General features: G+C 42.3%; 1 protein-coding gene and 1 pseudogene across 3 annotated transcripts in view; both read left to right on the top strand.

Moving 5' to 3' along the window:
• LOC135709423 (aquaporin AQPAn.G-like) overlaps positions 1-8,911 on the top strand; it is a 33,238-nt gene extending 24,327 nt beyond the window's left edge. The window contains exons 2-5 of one of the 3 annotated variants that reach the window (XR_010518349.1): positions 6,905-7,155; positions 7,223-7,597; positions 7,660-8,004; positions 8,406-8,907. Coding sequence is in view for 2 of the 3 variants with exons in the window: in XM_065231731.1 (XP_065087803.1) it covers positions 6,755-6,788; positions 6,905-7,155; positions 7,223-7,597; positions 7,660-7,854 (855 nt within the window). In the remaining variant the exon portion in view is untranslated. Of the gene's footprint in view, positions 1-6,739; positions 6,789-6,904; positions 7,156-7,222; positions 7,598-7,659 lie in introns of those variants that run through there. The other 2 variants (XM_065231731.1, XM_065231730.1) reach the window with 2 other exon arrangements.
• On the top strand, positions 2,245-2,874 carry LOC135709548 (uncharacterized; annotated as a pseudogene).
• Positions 8,912-20,389: the final 11,478 nt, after the last annotated feature.

Genomic DNA, 20,389 nt, shown 5'->3' with positions numbered 1-20,389 from the left:
AAATCTTCGATGCTTCAGAATCCAATAAATGGATGCAACGTGGACATCTCGTACGGTACGTTCCGAATTTGGTAATTATATGGTTGGTTGGTCGTTGGAAGCATAAAGCTAGAAAGGTTAAGTGATGTCCGATTTTCTTCTGACGGTTGGGGCATTAGCACTAACTCTAAGCCTTTTATGACTTATAACTATAGCGCCATCACTCGATTTCTGAAAAGAGAAGAGGGAAAGGAAAAGGAGAAGAACAAAGGGAAAAGGATTATGTGAAATCTATGAACATAAACAATATTTTCGATTTGAAATACACAATATAGAAATTCATAACGGCGCGGTGGTCACTACCTGAGTCTTGTCACTATTATCAAGCCATAAAAAGTAACAAGGATTAAAATGTGATCCTTTGATTACTGGAAAATCCTGATGCTTGGGACTAGCAATCATTCTCAATGTGTAAAAACTGGTGATCTCAAACTAGGCTATACCAGCGCCCTAACGCAGGTCAAGAAAGGAATGGGTAGAAATGTGTTGACGTGACTCACTGGGATGTTGGGTAAGAGGGTTGGGTTTTCGCGTACAAGATTATAAAACGTTTGTTAACAGACTTTTAATCCACCTATTCCTTTGCAGTTGAATTGTACCCGTTCAATTTTGGCAGCAAGCCCGAAAATGTAGTGTTGCCAAAATCGAACTCAATTTATGATTTGGTCAAGGGGTGGTCACTCTACACACTTGTTTTGCGCCAACTTTTTTCTCAGTGTACCTCAGTGTGCCGCAGCTGTACCGGCAGTGCCAAGAAGTCTTTGAACTGACTTTTGATTGCTTGTGAAAAACAGCTCTTGTTTTTCAATGTTTTCAAATACGACACGGACTCCAGTTGGGACTACATAGTGGATGCAGCCGTCTCCAAGGATGCCTGCAACGGACGAGCTCCGATGCTACACGATCCTTCCTTCTTCGGCGGAAGGCCGACCCCGCACAACGAACGTCAATCATTAGTCAACCAACTCTTCTGGGAGCCGGCGGAGGAAACGGATTTGAACCGAATTTTTCACCGCCCGAGCATCATCCGTCGGAAAACTGGAAACCAACACCGGCCGGAGCACACATCGGACTGATGAAGGACGCACCGCTGACCCGAAACGGACCAGCCAATTTTCCAAGCAGAACTACTTGTCAGAGTCCACCAACCCGTACAATTCGATCAGCTTCAAGGTCTACAGCGCTTCCAAAAAAAAATCGCTTCCCAGGCCAGCAAAAATCGCATTCTCCACTTCTTCAATACTCCACCCGTATGCCGTCCGAGGATCTGCTGCTGACTGCATTCACCACCAAGGACTGCCACCCGTCGCAAGTGCGAATGTTCCGGCTTAAATCGGAAAGCTCCTCCTCCGGATTGGTCGAGTTCCCGAGCGTAGCCCTAGCAGTGAACGCCATCATGAAGTGCAACCACAGCGCGATCGATCACAAATGCACAAAACTCCCGTTCATTATGAAGCTGTTAGTTGGAAGTGCAAAAAGGCAGGAGTAAAAATAATTTGTTGAACTATTTGAGTTTTTGCCAAGAGGGTCCTCCACCATTATATGTTGGACGATGGAATGATTGGTGTAGCAGCCACCGCCATGGATATATTCGTGCAGTTCAAATGGTCGGATGGTATGGTTTTTGTTTGGTTGTTGACTTTCCGATTAAAACTCAAGCACCGCTTGTCGTGACCGACCCAAGGTTTCCAGCGTTGGCCACGGCTACACGAGTTAGGCCGACACCATAGTAGAAGCGATTCGAAGCGATTCGATTCGTTGGCAATAAGCGGAGCGCTTGCGTGAAAGCACCCTCTATGAGCGTTCTATGGGAATCGCCCAAACCAGCCATAGTGAAAGCGATGCGAAGAGGTGTAAAGCGTTCAGCAAAGCGACAGAGCTGTTCGTGTTGTGTTTTGACCAAGGGGGGAGGTGGCTGTCAAATACGAACAATCGTCGCCTACCTCGCATAACTGGTTCCAAACGAAAACAAGCCATAAGAAGCCTACAGCGTTTGTTTACGTTTGGAACCAGTTTCATACAAGATGATCAGTAGGCTGATTTGACAGCACGTCCCCCCCCAGGTTTTGACGCCTTCGAACGCAAGTGGACTGATTCTAGTGAGGAAAAATGGACACCGAAATCGATTCGAAAAATCTGATTGCTCTCGTTTTTACGAGAAAAGCGCTGTGGGACAAAACATTGAAACAGTACCGGAACCGGTTGATGGTCGATAAGCTTTGGCGACAAGTTTCCTGTGAGCTGGGAGGAGAGGCAACAAGTAAGTGTAAATAGTGATTTATTTCATAATTAATATAATGCCACTGAAATAATTCCTCATCCGAACCCACAACCACGAAACAGAAATGGTAAGCGAGGTGTTCAACAGCAGCTGATTGACATTGAAGCCCGGAAATTGAGACTACTGGAAAAAAGGCTAATAAGTCTAGTGCTTGTGACGACGATGAGGATGAAGCATTCTTCAAAAGCCTCCTGCCACATGTGAAAAAGCTGAAGCCAAGAGAAAAACTGGAATTTCGAATGGAGATGCAAAGTCTCGTACACAAGCTTGTCTACAAGGACAACATAACCCAGGATGATCCGAATGTGTACAACATTCAAAGTTCTACGCCGTTGCAGAGCCATGCACCATTTGCTGAGTTTGAAATGAACGCATCACAGACATCTTGTTCATATCAATGTACTCCACCAATGCAACAACATGATATTATCACAATAGAGTACCAGGACGTCCCGATGACAAATGAAGATCAGCGCTCCACCATAATTTCCACTGAAAGGCAATATTACTCAGTGATTACATCACCTATCTCCAGTGTAATCTCCCAAAAATAGTTTTGATTTTTGAACAGTGCATTTATTTTCAACTTCAATATGATAAATACATAAGTTCGAAGCGATTTCAAAGCTTATTTCTGTTCATAAAGTCTTTGAAGTAATTACGTACAAAGCGTCCAGTTTTAGTACATATTTTGAAACATGTGTTGTTCGCCGTCTTCTTATTACCTCCTTCATTCAACTCAGCGGCCTCCTCCAGTTGCACATCGAGTCCTTCATGGTCAATGACGACATTGTGAAGGATGCAAATCGCTTTCACAATATCATCGGTGAACTCCTGTCCTGTTTCAATTGGTTTCCACAGGAGCCTCCACTTTGCGGTCATAATGTCGAACGCACACTCAACACTCTCAATGCTCTCGATAGTCGTGAGTTGAAATATTCGAGGGATTCAGTCAATTGGTTTCGTGGGTATGGGCGGATCAAATTTCGTATTAGTGGATAGGCTTCGTCTCCGACAAATACGTACGGCATTTTCAATGTAAGTTCCTGATCTGGCAATGGAGCATCTGGTGGGATGTTAAGTCTTCCTTCGGTTAACAGTTCGTACATGTTGGAGGCACTAAACGTTCCAGCATCGCTCTGCTTACCGTATCCACCGACTTCCACCATCAAGAACCTGCTATTGGCGTCTGCAACGGCTTGTATAACGCTTGAATAATATGCTTTATAGTTGTAGTACATTGATCCGGAATTATCTGGACATCTGACTCGAATATGTTTGCCATCAATAGCGCCGATGCAGTTTGGGAAATTCCATTTAGTCCAATACTCATTTGCCACCGATCGAAACATTTGCTCAGTTGGCACTGGCATATAAATCGGCTGAAGAACTTCCCATAGTGCTTGGCACGTTTCTCGGACTACGCTAGCAACCGTTGATTGACCCATACGGAATGAAAATGCGAGGCTAGCAAAAGATGATCCTGTTGCAAGGAACCTGCAAAATAAATATACAAGGTGCATTTGAATATGATGTTGTTCCAACAATCAAACAATTTAAATCATACCTGAGAGTAACAATCAATCGTTCACAAGGTAGAATCGGTTCTTGATTAAAGTTGGTCCAGTCTTTTATTATCTTGTTTGTCACTAGATTCAAAATCACATCGAATGTGTCCATATCCATTCTTGTGTAAGACCGAAACTTCTCTGGATATTTACGAAGATCTTCGTACAACCTGAAGAACTCCCCATCTCGCCTTCTATTTCGATTGATCGGGTGAACTGCAAACTCTCTTTCGTTGTTGATTATGAAATTAATCGTGCTTGAGGAAGCGAAATATTCCTCATCGGATGAATCCATGCTGAATAACAAATTTGAACAAATATTTTGCACTGCGCACGCGACTGTAATGTTTTCAAAAACGCTTTCACTATGTCATAGGTTGGTTCAGTGTTCACTCGGCTGTCGACAAAAGCAGGCCACTCTCGATGTGTGCTACGCGATCCTCTGTTTTCTCGGCAGCAACCATTGTGTGGTCCTCCTCATTGTTCTTCATCAGCAGTTCTTTCGGTCGATGCGTCGTCGACTTTGAAAAGCAACCGTTTCGTGATGAGTGTGTGAGTGCTGACCACATTTTGCGTCCATTGCTGCAATGGACGCGCTCTGACCCTCGTTGGCGTACAACAATTTGCCATACAATGAAACCACTGGAAGCGGCTCCAGTTCTGATGGAGGAGGCTTTTTGGATAGCGGAAGATAAAGTGTTTATTGTGTTGTACCTTTTGACTATAGTTTTAAGATGTATTGTATAGTGACCTAGAATCCTCGGCTCTGTAAAGTTAATTCGGTTGAGCCTTATCAAATAAATTAATAAACATGTCATAGGTTGCTTCGCTTGCCGCTGCATTTCGCTTTGCCAATTGCTATCGCATCGAATCGCTTCGAATCGCTTCTACTATGTTGTCGGCCTTTAGCGATGCAACTCCCACGGCTGCGGCTGCTTCCAATGCTGCGGCTGCTTTAGTTGCTGCTGCTTTAGTTGCTGCTGCTTTAGTTGCTGCTGCTTTAGTTGCTGCTGCTGCTTTAGTTGCTGCTGCTGCTGCTGTTCCTTCTGCTGTTCCGTTTCCTCTAAAATTCGTAAAAAAAAAGACGGACCAGCAGCAGCATTGGAAGCAGCCGCAGCCGTGGTAGCTGCATCGCTAGTTCGTGTAGCCAATGCCCGGAAACCTCGGTCAGGTCAAGATACCGCTGTTAGCTGTTCTTCGTCTGGGAGGAAATGTGGATGCGACTGCCGTCACGGGTTTAACGATTTTGAGAATCCATGGCGAGGCTTGGTGAAGATTCACGGTTGTTTCGAAAATAATTTGACTAGGAGTGGCAACATCAATAACATTTTGACACATGCACACTGCGCAGGCGCAGAACAATTTCAGTGTTGCCAGTAACTTTAAAGATAATAAAAATTGTAACCATGGTTGCCAAAAAACGTCAATGACTGCACCCGGGTGTGTCCAAGTTTGATTTTGGCACACTGTGTAGAGTGACCAACCCCTTGGATTTGGTTGACTTCGGACTACTGCGAGGCATCGTCATGACATAGACGTTACTAATAATAAATCTTATATTAAAATTTGTAATCACAAGGAGCAAAACACACTATTTTCAAATTCCGTTCAATCTTGGCACGTTGCCAAAAGCGAACGGTTTTGTGATTTTGCTGTTAAGTGTTAATAAGTAGGAACGAACTCACCAAATGAATCCATGAGCAATGTCAACAGAATGAAATTGCATGGCGCTACTGGTACTTTCATGGTCCACCTTTCTTGCTTGAATCAGAATGATATCCACCTGGTGCTATTCAACAGAATTAACATGTTGCCTCTCCTTGAATACATTCTGATTCCTGATGATTCCTTTTCTTCAGGGAGAATTTTCTGTAGTCCTGTATCTGTAATCTTTTTGTAATATTCACATTTTGATCATCCAGATCAGGTTCAGCTAATATGAAATATCACTAAAAGAGTCCCCAGGATCAGCCCTTGTGGTTCGCTTCTCCGTGACGTCGTCGCAAACGAAATAACGTCGGGGGTTTACTGAAGGAGTTTGTTTTTGGAGCTGCTGCCCTCTGAAGCTCTGAAAAATAACTTCATGACACGGGTTTTGTTGAGAGTCATGGAAAGACAGTCTCAAACTTGAATAACTTTGAAAATCACTATCAGATTGGTTTTTTTATTTTTTTTAGAAATATGCCGAAATCGTTTCTCCGAAAAAATCACAGCAAAGAAAATGCACGTCAAACTTGTTCAAAGGCAGAGCCTACTCCCTGGCTACTTTTCTCGTGGTTCTAGAATTAAAAATCTCAAAATATTTTTTTATTTCAAAGTTCGAGTGGTAGTAAACGTTAATTTAACTGCTCGAATCAAGTGGTTAATTTAAAAAAAAATATGATGTATTTAAAAAATTGTCATGCAATTACGTATCAAAACGTCATTACCATTTTCACCAACTCGCCATCTGTGAGTGTCATGTAACCAGTTTTGGCTTTGCTTTGGTTCGCCAATTGAAAGTGATATTTTCAATGAAACATAACACTCATGGTTAAAAATGCCCACAACAAACAGCACCCAACATGTCACATAACGAACCATCTCGCATTATTTCTTCGATTCCGCAACCAGGTGGCTATCCGGAAAAGCTTTTCTGCTTCGATGCTTCCGAGGATGCTTCTAAAGCACCAATTTCAACACGCAAGCGCTCAAATGAGCCGACATCAAACCACCACCTATACAGTGAAAAACAGTAAATAAACTACAACCATACCGACGTCTAGTGTGATTACTGAGAACCAACACGGTTAAATAAATTCTCGCCGGCTAGTTGTAAGCACTTCAAAAATTCTACCGAAAACAAAATCTTCACAATATTCAATTAATGAGTTTGCACTCACTTTTGGATTATCTCGGCAGTAAGCATAGATTATTTCACGCTGCAATGTAAAACCGGACAGTGCTCTAGTGTAGCGTGAAGCAACCATTTAGGCGATTGACTCTTTAACACGATTCATCTTTCTCACACTTGTAGGCACCGGCCGCTGCACGAGAGATGTGGTCTCAATCTTCCTGGCGGAATTCTGTGGCACGGCGACGCTACTCTTTCTGGGCTGCATGTGCGTTGTGTCCGGATTTGGCAACAGTCCGACTAATGTAGCCGGCGGCATAGGCTTCGGATTCACGGTTATGATAGTCATTATCATATTCGGACATATCTCCGGTGCGCATATCAATCCCTGCGTGTCGATCGCGGCCGTTGTCTACGGAACGCTGAATATTCCGGTAAGGTACTTTGAATGGTTTCCAATAAATCAGAACATTACTAACTAGGTGATTGGAATTCAAACAGATGTTCATCCTGTACCTGATTGCTCAGTTTTCCGGCGGAATCTGTGGCTATGGGCTGCTGATGTCCGTTACTCCGATGAAATATTTCGCTATGGCGATGGAAACCGGAAACGGATCATGTGCCACCGCCCCTCACAGTGACCTGAGTATAGTGGAAGCCTTCGGTGTGGAATTCTTTATAACTGGAATTCTTGTTTGGACTTGCTGTGGACTTTGGGATCCCCGGAACAGCAAGTTCGGTGAAGACACACCGGTCAAATTTGCACTGATCGTCGGTGGAATTTCCATTGCTTCAGGACCGTACACCGGTGCTAGTATGAACCCTGCAAGAACGCTGCCTCCGGCTATTTGGAATGGGAGCTACAAGGCTCTGTGGGTATGTATGATCTGCTTCTGGTAATCATTTTCCGTAACAACAAAGGACGGTAATACTTTCAGGTTTACTTCATTGCACCACCATTGGCCGGATTGGTAATGCCACTGATCTATAAGTACGTCTTCCGAAGGGAGCCTCTGCAGGAGGAGCAAACGGCGGTTCAGCTTAACAGGAGACCCGAAGATATAAGAGCTCCTATGTGTGTGTGTGTGTGTCATCCTCTATCCCTCACCCAGCCGGGGGCGTTGGACAAGTAGAACTACGAATAATTTGATCAAATCTAATGCTTCGTAATGGTGCCTTTTATACTGTGAAGACTAGTACTTCAAAAAGGGTGTAACTTTTGACGCAAGACAGGGAGTCCTCAACAAGTTAAGGGAACAGGATGCACTAGATGTCCACAACAGGTACAGCAAAACATCACATAGACGCCCTTATTCACACTAAATACTCAGGGGGTAGAAGGTCAACAAGAGCCACCGCCGCCAACTAAAGCTTGAGCCGGGTACCTGGGACTTCCACGATATACCCGCGGCAATGGTCAGCAGACGATACCCTGTGCGTCTTTAGTATGTAATATGTTTTATTTGGATACACAAAATGTTTGAAGCCATGCGTCATCTAAACCATAATTTGTATCACCACAAATACACTTGTCAACAATCTTCAATTGGAACGTACTCACCAAATCACTTCACCCGAGAGTGCATTCCCGATGCTTCCACGCATATCCCTAAACAATTCCTCCTCCAGCGACTCCAACCACACAACAACCAAATATCACTTTTCTTCGCTTTTCTTTTTCAAGTCACAAAACCCTTACAATAGATCAGCGCCGTTCTCATCACCGCCTAAATAAACTGAAATTAAAATTTTCACTCGCACACGGATAACCGTCCGGGAGGCAGAGTGCCAGCGCTTATCCGGCAAATGCAGCTGAAAACTATGAAAGCGAATGCAAGCAAAAACAGAGAACAAACTTAAAACACAACCGTATCCAAAAGCGTTCGAAACTCGACCTCGAAGATATAAAAGCTCACATTGCGGATGAAAAGGTTCGGTACTAATTCAACAACGACTGGCGACCAATTGAAACGTTGGCAGCTGCTATAATATTATGTTAAGTAGCATAAAATATCGTGATAAACTAGAGGTAATCTATTCTCATAATGATGATATTGGAAATTATATCAACTTAAGGCTACACTTTACGATAGGCAAGCTTACTATTTTTAAGAAATATTATTATAAGAGACCATATTTCAGATCATAGCTCAATTTTGTGAACTATTTGATGGAAATAAAATAAAAAAAACAACTTAAATAAATAATGTCAATTAACACTCCGAACACGATGCCTCCGATAAAATGAGTAACGGCAAACATGCAGTGTTTGAAAAATCATCAAGTCAGTGCCAACATTTCAAAGGGGCGTAATTACTTTTGTAAACAAAGGCTTTAGCCGTCGATTTCTCGCAAATAAAAGCTCACTCCTCCAAATTAACAATGCTAGCTGGAAGAGGAAACATTCATCTACCTGTTGGTGCAATCAATTTTCATGAGTGAGCTTTTATTTGCGAGAAATCAACGGCTAAAGCCATTGTTTACAAATGCAATTACGCCCCTTTGAAATGTTGGCACTGAAGTAGTGAAGAAGTGTTATAGTGGAAAAGAGCCCCAGTACTGTCAAATTAATGTTATACCCACAAGCAGCTTGTTATCCATGGCTACCCGAGCAAAGCTGGAGATCAAATTGAAATCAGAATTTGCTGTTATGATGTAACTTATTTTTAATAGTCCAGTTGATCTCATTTTGGTTGACTTAACGGTAAACATTGTTGAATCAAACGGAAAACTAACGTTGCTTTCAATGAAATCAATTTGATTACTGATTTTGCATTCATAATGTTTAACTGAATATGGGCTTGGCGTAAATGATTAGTATCCATGCTTCTCACGCTGACAGATTTGAGCTCAAATCTCACCCCGGGCAAGTCATGAATGACCTAAAATATGTTAAACAAAACAAATAATTATTATACATAAACGACAGATAAACTTATATTAAAATTTAAACAAGACGTTAACAGCAAAACTTCAAGTTAAGTTGCTTTCATTTGAAAAGTTTTGACTGCATAATGAAAGCACAATATGATATCAGACTTATGTCGCGACAATTGAAATCAAAATAAGTTTTCATTATGATAGGAACTGCAAACTTTAATATCGATTTGCTATCATTTTGTTAACCGGCTTTGCTCGGGTAATGTATCATTGATGCATGGACCATTGTCAAGCAATGAAGCATTTGCTGCGATAGTGCGATTAGTGACGTTTAACTCACGCACACTAGCGGGCGCATCGCCGTGTAAAGTTGTTTATTATTTTCCACTGACTAACCTAAAAAAATATGAAATTAGATCTGTTTGGGTTTGAAATCAATTTGTTATGTATTTTCCTCGCATTTTCACTAAAATCCTCTCAGATATAGCACCAATACAACCGGACGTAAAAATCTCTGGATCTGCCAGTGTAGCTGCTGCTGCTGGACTAATAGCCTCCTGGATATATGATTCTACTGGACATTGCTGCAATCTGTACCTGTTATGCCAATCGCCAAGAAGAGAAGTGATTTCGAGTTCATATTTCCATCGCTGCCTCCTCCAAAATGTGGGAGTGGGGTATACGAGAGGTTGAAATGCTAAATATTCCTTCGTTTACATTCCTTGAAGATCATCTCACGATGTGTTTATTTTTCAGTGATGCGATTAGTTCCAAGATTTTGTTATCCACTAATTTTGAGTCTGATTGTTGAAAAAGAGAGTAATGGAACCGTAAACTTAGCCGGCTTCAGCTCGCCAATTAACTGCTGTAGGATCAAAGGTTCCGCTCGAAGACAACGTTGACAATGCCGAACAACCTTCCGTGCATGATTCCTATCACCTAGCGGCCAATATCACTGCCAAAAAGTAGTGCAGTGTTACCGTGATACTATAGAACCAGTTCCGAGAACGTACTTCGAGTCAACAAAACCATCAGATGTTTGGTCGTCTGCTGTGTTTCTTCAGAGTACGCTAGTTTACCACCAACTCGCAGGCTTCCGTGTTCGTCACTATGAGGATTGAATCATCGTAAAGGAGAATTTGGACGAACTGGAGCATCCTCTGAGAATGATTCAGATTGTACCTTCCGGATGATCGTCCATTCGGCTTGGTTAAGAAGAAAAACTGTCCATCCTTGGTCTCCTGGACACCGTAAGTTGTCGTGTAGCGTAGTCGGTAAACAGTCATTTGAATTAGCCTAGTAAGAGAAATTTGCTAAGTAATCCGAAATGTACCCATATAATTTCGACAAAGCGCAAACCACCACATTGCGTCGTCTCTCCTATTCCTCTTTTGGCCAATGTTCGGGCGGATCCTCCAACCAGGGCATTCTCGATAATGTCTTGGATCAGCAAGGTTGGTGATTCCCAAATCATTCTCCAATCGTTTCCCTCTGTCAGCGCTTGAATTTTGGCGACCCTGTTCGCCACGTAATTTCAATCGTGTTAAGCATTTCTCTCGTGGAATGTTCGTCATTCCTCACCCACCATTCCAGGTAGGTTCAATTGAACAGCTCAACCCACCCAGTTTCGCAAGAACTTCGTTGTGCTTGGAGTTACAGTTTACCGACCATCCGATTCCCTTTCGACTGTACGCTCGAATAGCTCCTTGCAACGTGTCTCGCCCGGCGGGTATTTGCTGACGGCTCCCACTTCCTTGCAGGACCAAACCGTTCCATGGACTTCTCCAGATCGTTCGATACTGACATGTTACAAGCATATCTCGTACCTTGGCTTGATGTAGTAACTTCGCCTGTCACTATCCAACCGAAAACTGATTCGGTGAGTACTGGCAGACCGGTTCCCAGTGGAATCTCTCTTCCGGATGGGAAGAAGCTGAAGAAAGCTTGGATGCCCATGACCAAGTCGATCTTTCTCGAGCGGAAGAATTCAGGATCTGCCAGTTCAATGTCTTCCGGTATGTCCCATCCATTTGCCTGCACTGTAGAAGTAGGCAGACAAGCTGTGACCTTCGGCAAGACGAGAAATTCCATCGTTCGAGAGTATGACGAGAACCGTGACTTGACGACAGCTTGGATTTTGCGATTGACTCTCGTTCTGGTTTGTCCGATACCCGATATCGAAACATCCACCTTCTCACTAGCGACCTTCATCAGCTGACTTAGATCTTAAGAGATGAAGTTGCATTCCGACCCAGAATCCAACAATGCATGTGCTGGATAGCGAGAACCCTAGTTGTCCTCGATCACAACAACTCCTGTAGCCAGAAGTACCTGCGATGTAGGATGCTGTGCCGAGTTCGACGATGCTGTCTCAACCCATACTCGCATCGTTCAGGTTGGTGCTTCTATCCGAATTGGCTGTCTCGGGTGATCCTTGCCTACTGCTTCTTCCTTCGCCCTTGAAGCACAGCAGTGTGTGGTGACGAGCCTTGCAGTTTCGATACGAGAACCTTGATGAGCAATCTCGAGCTAGATGTCGTCGTTTGAGACAGTTTCGGCAGAGCGACTGTGCCCGAATGAACGACTCCCTGCTGGACAGCGACATTTCCAGGAATGCTGGACACGTATGTAGTCCATGAACCTCCGTACACGATGGGCACGGCTGCCGTTTGGGTTGAAGAGGTTCGTATCTGGATTCATTCTTTGCTGGTAGAGACTCGAGGATCTGAATTCTCCATTGAAAAAACTCTTGAAAGTCTTTCAGCGTGTCTTGCTCCTTAGTGGCCGTGTGTTCCTCCCAGCCACGTCGAACTTAGCAGTTCTAACAGCAGCAAATCCCTGTATTCGGCTCGTTCAACGATTTGATCCAACGTTTGCATCGCACGATCGAATCCATCAGCCAGTCTGTGGAGATCCGTGACCGATTCCTTGATAAGTGAAGGCAGTTTCACTAGCGCTTGCACTTGCTTCCTCTTCAGTAGCTTGCTGTTGATGTATCGTTTTAGCAACGACTCCCAAGCAATCGGATAGTTGTTACTAGTGATCTTTAGCGGATCCACTAGTGCCTTAGCTTCGCCTGCTAAGCAACCATTGAGGTAGTGGAATTCTCCACTTCCGGAAGATCTGGCTTTTCATGGATCAGAGACGTTTTGAGGTCCCTGAAACTCAGCCAATCATCGATGTCACCGTCGAAAGTCTGCAGCTTGATTTGCGGCAGGCGTACACGGTCCATTGTATTATGTGTACTGGCGGCGTCCGCACTACGTGATGACTGGTTTAGTACTGATTCTTCCTGGAAATGCTTGGCCTTCTCCATCAAGAACGATTTCGCATCGTAGTAGCGATTCTGCCATTATTGCTTAGTTTTAGTAAGAATAAATGTAGTGTTGTAGTTAATAAAATCAATGTAGTGTTCTTGTAATAAACGGTATTTTGTGGATAAGACGTGTTGTGTTCTGCATGCGAAAAAAAGGATTGGTCTACGGATGACAGAAGGATTTGGTTGGAGCAAGGAAGGATACGGACTGGAAAGGAAACGTTCGCCGGGCAAGTAGAAATTAATATCAATCGGTCGGAGCCAGTGCAGACCTAAGTAGTGGAAAAGCGAATGTAGTAACCAATATTTGAGCTTCGGCTGAACATATACCGTTCGGTGTGCAGCGACAGTGCAGCCGAATCCAAATTGCCTCAAAATCACGATTACTATCCTCTAGTCACGAATGTATAGAAACGCAAGATCGTCTCGATTGTTTATCCAGTTCAGCGACGGAGAAAAGTACTAATGTAGTATCACAAGAGAGTCTGCTTTTGGCAGGACATATACTTATTCTCACCTGGAGAACTACAGATGGTGCTGAACGTCACGCAGAATGTAAACCAAACTAACGCTTGTCACAAATCGGTTGTGGCAACTTTTATACAACTTATATCAGTCATAAACAAGTTGCTGCAACTTATTGTGACAGAAATGTGCTACTCGGGAAGTAGCAGTCCGAAAACAAACAATACCTCAGGGCTTGCGTTCGTGAATGAATTGACTCCAATAGTCCAAATAGCATCTAAAGGTTGAATTTATTTAGGTGCGGCATCAATCAAAATCCAGCTTCGGCTGGGCATATACTGTATATATGTATTTACCTGGCCACGATGACCGTTGCACGATGCCCGAGCCTGAAAGCTATCGTGTTACGTCGTCTGTCCTCTAGTCGTTGAAGAAATCAATGCCTAATTCGTCGTCGGTTGTGCTTGTTGTGGTATGAATCCCACCGAACTCCAAGGAAGGTGCCCGAAATCTAGTTCTTCGAAAACTGATTCACCTCTCCGATACCGATTCGTGTCCGACGATTTCACAAATCACATAAGGTCGAAATGCGGGCGTTAGAGGTATGTAATGAAGGCTTCGGTGGACATATATTTGTTCTTACATACATGTATGGTAATATAACAACGCTCTGGTTGTCCTACAATCCTTGATGGTCGTCGAAAGTGATCGAATAGCTCCAATATCCACTCGTAGACACTGGTTGAACTAACTAGTCGAAGGACGATGGCGACTTGCTTCTGTGTTGCTTCTTGATGATGACGATGGCGATTTCCTCGACCCAGGACAATCGATGATGTTTGGCGCCAGATGATACCTTTCACTGTTTGACGATGGCGATCTGATCCCTTTGATGATGGCTTGAGGAGGGCGATGGGTTGCATTCAGGGCACTTCAAAATGGCGAGACCCTTTGTTGAATACGAGACTGGCGGTTTGCCGCTCGTTCGATGGCGTAAAGTCGATGGTTTTGGCCAGATTGTTGAAATCCGACCGATCCGTAGTCCACCGGCAGTAGAAAATCCGGCTCGGATGACCAATTTATGTCGGGGACCGTCCCAACCGATTGATATTAATTTCTACTTGCCCGGCGAACGTTTCCTTTCCAATCCGTATCCTTCCTTGCTCCAACCAAATCCTTCTGTCATCCGTAGACCAATCCTTTTTTTCGCATGCAGAACACAACACGTCTTATCCACAAAATACCGTTTATTACAAGAACACTACATTGATTTTATTAACTACAACACTACATTTATTCTTACTAAAACTAAGCAATAATTTCGTACGGGGTTCGCCCCCGGTAGACTACCCGCGACGGTGTACTTTTTTGACTAATTTTAATTTCCTAATGTTTACATTTCTATTACCGTAAAACGGGGTAACATTGATAGTTTTTTAAAGTATATTCTAAAAAATTTTTACAGCAATGAATGTTTTTCAAAAGTTTATATTTTTAAAACAAGTACTGAGGGTCCAATAGTTAATTCGTTAGTAATATGTTGAACGAAAATTAAAGCATTTACACTATTTTTTTTAGTTTTGTGACCGAACTTCAGTGTTTTGATTTGGGGTTACTTTGATAATGCTTGATGAATGTAGAAAAAAATGAGTGAAACTCAAACAATTTAGTTCTTTAAATATGAAACTTTGAATGAGTATATAATCAGAAAACTTCATAAGAAATAAGAATACAACATTGAATTTGTGATGGCTGCATCGGAAATACATTTCATAAGTGATGGTTTGAGTGCTTTTTCAAAAAGGCGAAAAACACGAAAATAGTTTTTTAATATTTTTGTAAAATATGTAGCACATACTACATAAAAATCATATACCATATCAACGGAAACACCCTAAGCTACAATATGGAACCAATGTTTCTTATTTGGAACTAGCACAGCGAGTAAATTTATTCTTTATATTATACTATCAAAGTTAACCGCATTATCAAAGATACCCCGTTTCACGGTACCTATTCCTACTCCCACACTGTATGACGACGATCCCTCTCCCTCTCCGTGCAACTCGTAGGTAAAAGTGAGTTACCGCGGCGAAACGGTTCACTACCACTAGCCACTAACACTCAATCGATTGGTAGCACCTTGGAGTACCTAAAACCCAGCAGGTGCATTTTCGGCTGGCTGCATACGCTATTATTATGTTACTCGCAAACAAAGCATAAAGTAATGCATCGTTACATTCATGATGTTATTGTAGTGCATCGTCGCATTGGGATTGTTGAAAAAATGTGACATTACATGATGATCGTTCACACTTAGTCGAATTAGTGTTATGATATAATGCTTGTGGCGCCAAAGCAAATACAACCTCGTGTAAAAATCACGCTTGTTTTCAAATGACCCCCGTGAAACATAATTGTTGTACTATACCGGAAACCTGTGTAAAGTTTCATCAAAATCGAAGATTCTTTGCGCATGATATCGGCTTTCCTCCATGCTGAGTGAACCCCCACACAACGCGACTGCCTCGCGCAGACAGTAGCAGGCGGCAGCTGGCAGTGCTGCTAGAAAAAAAGAATTATGAGCAGTTCGTTTGGTTAGCAATCAGTAATTGCTAAATAACTTTTTTCACAAGCGTCGGATCGTTTTGCGGTCTTGAAAGAAAAGTTTTCTTGTAAAATTTTCTAGGGAAAAGTTTGGTTGATTTATTTTTAGAGGACAATGGGTGACCTCACCAGATTTTCATGTGAAAAAGTTAGTTTTCCCATAGAAAATCCTATGTAAAATTAAAACCGCTGGCGCTAAAATATAGTTCCACCGACCGACCTGAAATTTTACACAGTTATTCTAGGACCCATAAGGTGCCCGGAAATCATACTGGAACGAGAATTATTTTTTTTTTCATATATCCGTGTCCCAGCCTAGTGGCCATGCTTGGCATCACGAACTGCTCATTTACTAATAACTTTGGACAGAGTTGACGAAACATAGTTCTGTTTGAATAGAGTGTAAGCTTCTTATAGATACGTAAAAAAATGATATTTTAATTCTAGTAATAAACTGTATTTGATTGACGTTGCAAAAATGAAGTGAGAAATGCTCGCTGCACATCTCAAGCTTTAAGTGTAAAAATTCATTGGTGTTGATTCAAATGATAAGATTTATCTACTCTTTGCACGTCTTTAGTAAACTATGATCCTTATCTATAAATTACTGAACACTAAATTTCAACAACTGAGTGAAAAGTTATTAACAAAAGAGCAGTTGGTGTGTACAACTGTGCATGCCAAGCATGCTTGTGGCTATTTGGGTATGTTTCCAAATGAGCAAAAACTAAACTCACCGAACAACAAATCCTGCGTGACCGAAACCATCCTGCTGGGAGCTAACGGAAATCAAGAATCTTAAAATAAAATTTAGCTTTTACAATCCATGCGTTTATAAACAAAAAAATACCTTTCCATTGATGGTGACTAGTATCCGTGTGTGATTCAGAAATACCCCGCCGGAAACCACGATCCTGCCCTAACAAGTAGGTATGAACTATTTTAGAAAAACGCCTTTTGACGTAGGATTACGTCTTTCGGCAACATATTGGGGGTGCAATTTCAAAAATTCAAAATCAACCGCGTTACGAAAAGTGGTCAAGATTTGACCACTAATAACTCTGTCAATAACAGATGGATATTAATTCTTAACAAGCCAATCGATTGGAACGAATCTGCTAAAATGAAAAATAAATCAATTTGCAAATGGTCCCTATTGGAAATTTCACGAATGTGCAACTGTTGCTATAATAATGAAAAATATTACCGATTGACTGCGAGAAGCGCTTTCCCTAACACAAATTTAAAAATCGAATTCGCTCCGGTCTCACCGAACGGTGTTTATTCAATCACCGCGTGTCTTAAGGGTGATACGGTCAAAATTTGGTCAATATCAACTTGACGTATTTCTTTCAATTTTGCATTTAAAAAACCTGAACACCCCTCATTTTGAAGGTGTGTGTGTGTAGAATGTTGCTCCTATTTTGATTTTGGAATTCACTCTTCAGTTGTCAAAATGCCGTCCAAGCAAGAAGAGCAGCGTATCAAAATTTTGCTCGCGCATCGCGAAAATCCGAGCTACTCGCACGCAAAGTTGGCAAAATCGCTAAAAGTTGCCAAATCAACCGTTACAAATGTAATTAAAGTGTTTGGGGAACGTTTGTCGACAGCCAGGAAGTCTGGATCGGGGGGAAATCGAAAACCGGAAGCCGCTGAGACGACAAAGAGAGTTGCCGGTAGTTTCAAGCGAAACCCTAACCTCTCTCTCCGAGATGCCGCAAATAAGCTGGGTGTATCGTCTACAACCGTGCATCGAGCCAAAAAACGAGCCGGACTATCGACTTACAAGAAGGTAGTGACTCCAAATCGCGATGATAAACAAAATACGACGGCCAAAGCGCGATCCCGGAGGCTGTACACGACGATGCTGACGAAGTTTGACTGCGTGGTAATGGACGACGAAACCTACGTCAAAGCCGACTACAAGCAGCTTCCGGGACAGGAGTTTTATACGGCAAAAGGAAGGGGAAAGGTAGCAGATGTTTTCAAGCACATGAAACTGTCAAAGTTCGCAAAGAAATATCTGGTTTGGCAAGCCATCTGTACCTGTGGCTTGAAAAGCAGCATTTTCATAGCTTCCGGGACTGTCAACCAAGAAATTTACGTGAAAGAGTGTTTGAATAAACGTCTGCTGCCTTTCCTGAAGAAACACGGTTGTTCCGTACTGTTTTGGCCGGATTTGGCATCTTGCCATTACGGTAAAAAGGCCATGGAGTGGTACGCCGCCAACAACCGGAACCTAAAGAAGACCAAAAAACTGCTAAGGGCGAGCAGCAGTTCAAGGCAAACTGGCTTTCTGCGGCGAAGAAGGTGGACAAGGTGGCTGTACAAAATCTGATGGCAGGGGTCAAGCGTAAGGCCCGGCAATTCGGATTTGGAAAAGTGGAAGCCTAGCTGAATATTTTTCCTGAATTTTATTCTAATTGAACTTGAAAAAGAAATTTAATTTGATTTTATAAATAAACGATTTCACCGATTTACACGCGTTTTCCCTTGACCAAATTTTGACCGTATCACCCTTTAGTGGTCATCATCAGCACCAGCAGCAGTGCTTTCGGCATGTGGCGTTGTTGCTGCCCATAAGCGTGAGCTGCAGCCCACTGAGCAATCCATTCGCCAAAGAAGGAGAAAGAAGTTGCACCGCTACTAATCGGATTTCAGTTGCTCGTCGTGAGCCGCTGTGGGCCAATTTTCTACATAGTCTATTAACAGAAACTATTATTAACAGATAATAACAGCTGAACATGCAACATTGGTGGGTGAAATTTCAAATATTAAAGTCGGTAGTGGCTTGAAAGGGGTCTGGTTTTGATCTAGAGATGATGAATTTTAATTCTTAATACGAAAATCGATAGGAAATTTATCTACGAATCTGTTAAAATTAAGACTCTATCACTTTTCAAAATGTGTATTGAAAATTGCACGAACGTGCAACTAAAATTATCACCGATTGCCTCCGAAAAGCGCTTTCCCTAACACAGATTTCAAAAATGAATTCCATCCGGTCTCACCGAACGCTGTTCATTCAATTACCGCACGCGTGTGGTGAGTGGTGGTGTTTTCCAGTCCACAATAAAAGGCTTCCCGTAAGCAGCTAGCTATCAAGGCTGCCCTCAACCACTGATTGGATTCAGTTGCTCGTCGTGAGTCGCTGTGGGCCAACTATACCAACCGCGTTACTCTCGTTCCAAATAACATATAGATCGTCAGCCTCATCCGTGTTGAACACCTTAATAGCTCAACATTACTAAACCATTTCGAAAAAACGGTCCTTTTCAGGACCACCATAAATTATTGTTGTTTAAGAGTTAATTTGCATTGTACGTTCGCTAACCTTGCTACCAGCCGCAACACCCCCAAAGCTCTTTGATAATTTACCCAGCAACAAAACGTTTGTGGTTAAATGCGTCAAGTATTGAAGTGGTACAATACAAATTCTCGCAATGACTGAATACCACACGACCATGTATTTTTCTAGGACGCTAGTTGATCGCGAATATCTCGCGATTGGAAAATTTTTCCAAGAAATTCCTCCAGTCAATTTTAGCTTTTTTTATTATCTATTGAATAAACCAAAAAGTACGTGCGAAAATGCGTAACTTTGTTATCATAAAACGAGGCGTTTCCGTGATGGGAAAAATGGTTTCCCTAACACAGTCGCTGAATATTGATACCAAGAACTGAGTATGCCTTTTTATGCAAATTTTAAACTTCTCCTTTAAGGAGAGTAAAGCCAAAAAAAAATCTTACTGAATTTTCTTAATAGAAGGAACTTAAAATTTGCATCAATCCGGAGATGAACCAGCGTCTGGCTGAAAATCTCCTTAATAAAGACAACCAACCAACCAACCAACCATTTGCATCAAAAAGCATAAACGTAGGTACCGTCCGGTATGCTCAGTTTCTGTGATTGATGTGTTTTCCCTAATACATATTTCATTTCCACACCGCTATAATCTCCAAGAACATCGAGGAAAAAAATCCGCAGCATTTTTCAAAACTGGCTTCCAAACTTCCAACCCATCGTTTTTTTTTCAGGACCACAAATGACAGATAAAATAGCTTACTAAAGAGTTCAAGTAAGATCTTGTATCAAAGACGTATCGTCCAGGACACCGTCAGATCACATCAAAAACAGAACTTTCAAAAAGGTTCCAAATTTCAACCATTGAACTTTATCACTGATAACGAGTTAAGAAATCAATTCAATATTTACTATACTTTTGCTGCGACATTAAATCTAATTTGGAAATCCTACGTCAGATCTACGTTCGTGTCTTGGATACAATCTCTTACTTTTTGCTATTTGGACTATTTTGAAAAAGTCACTTTCAATCGCAAATCGTCAAGCGCCGACGAAACTGTAAACTATTACCTTAAATGGAAAGTCATTCTGTCTT

This window comes from Ochlerotatus camptorhynchus, unplaced genomic scaffold (genome assembly GCF_037179485.1).
Source record: "Ochlerotatus camptorhynchus isolate MF236.1 unplaced genomic scaffold, CSIRO-AGI_Acam_v1.1 ptg000361l, whole genome shotgun sequence".
Lineage (NCBI taxonomy): Eukaryota > Metazoa > Arthropoda > Insecta > Diptera > Culicidae > Ochlerotatus > Ochlerotatus camptorhynchus.
The sequence above is the reverse complement of the archived record's forward strand: the minus strand, read 5'-3'. Positions and strand labels throughout refer to the sequence as shown.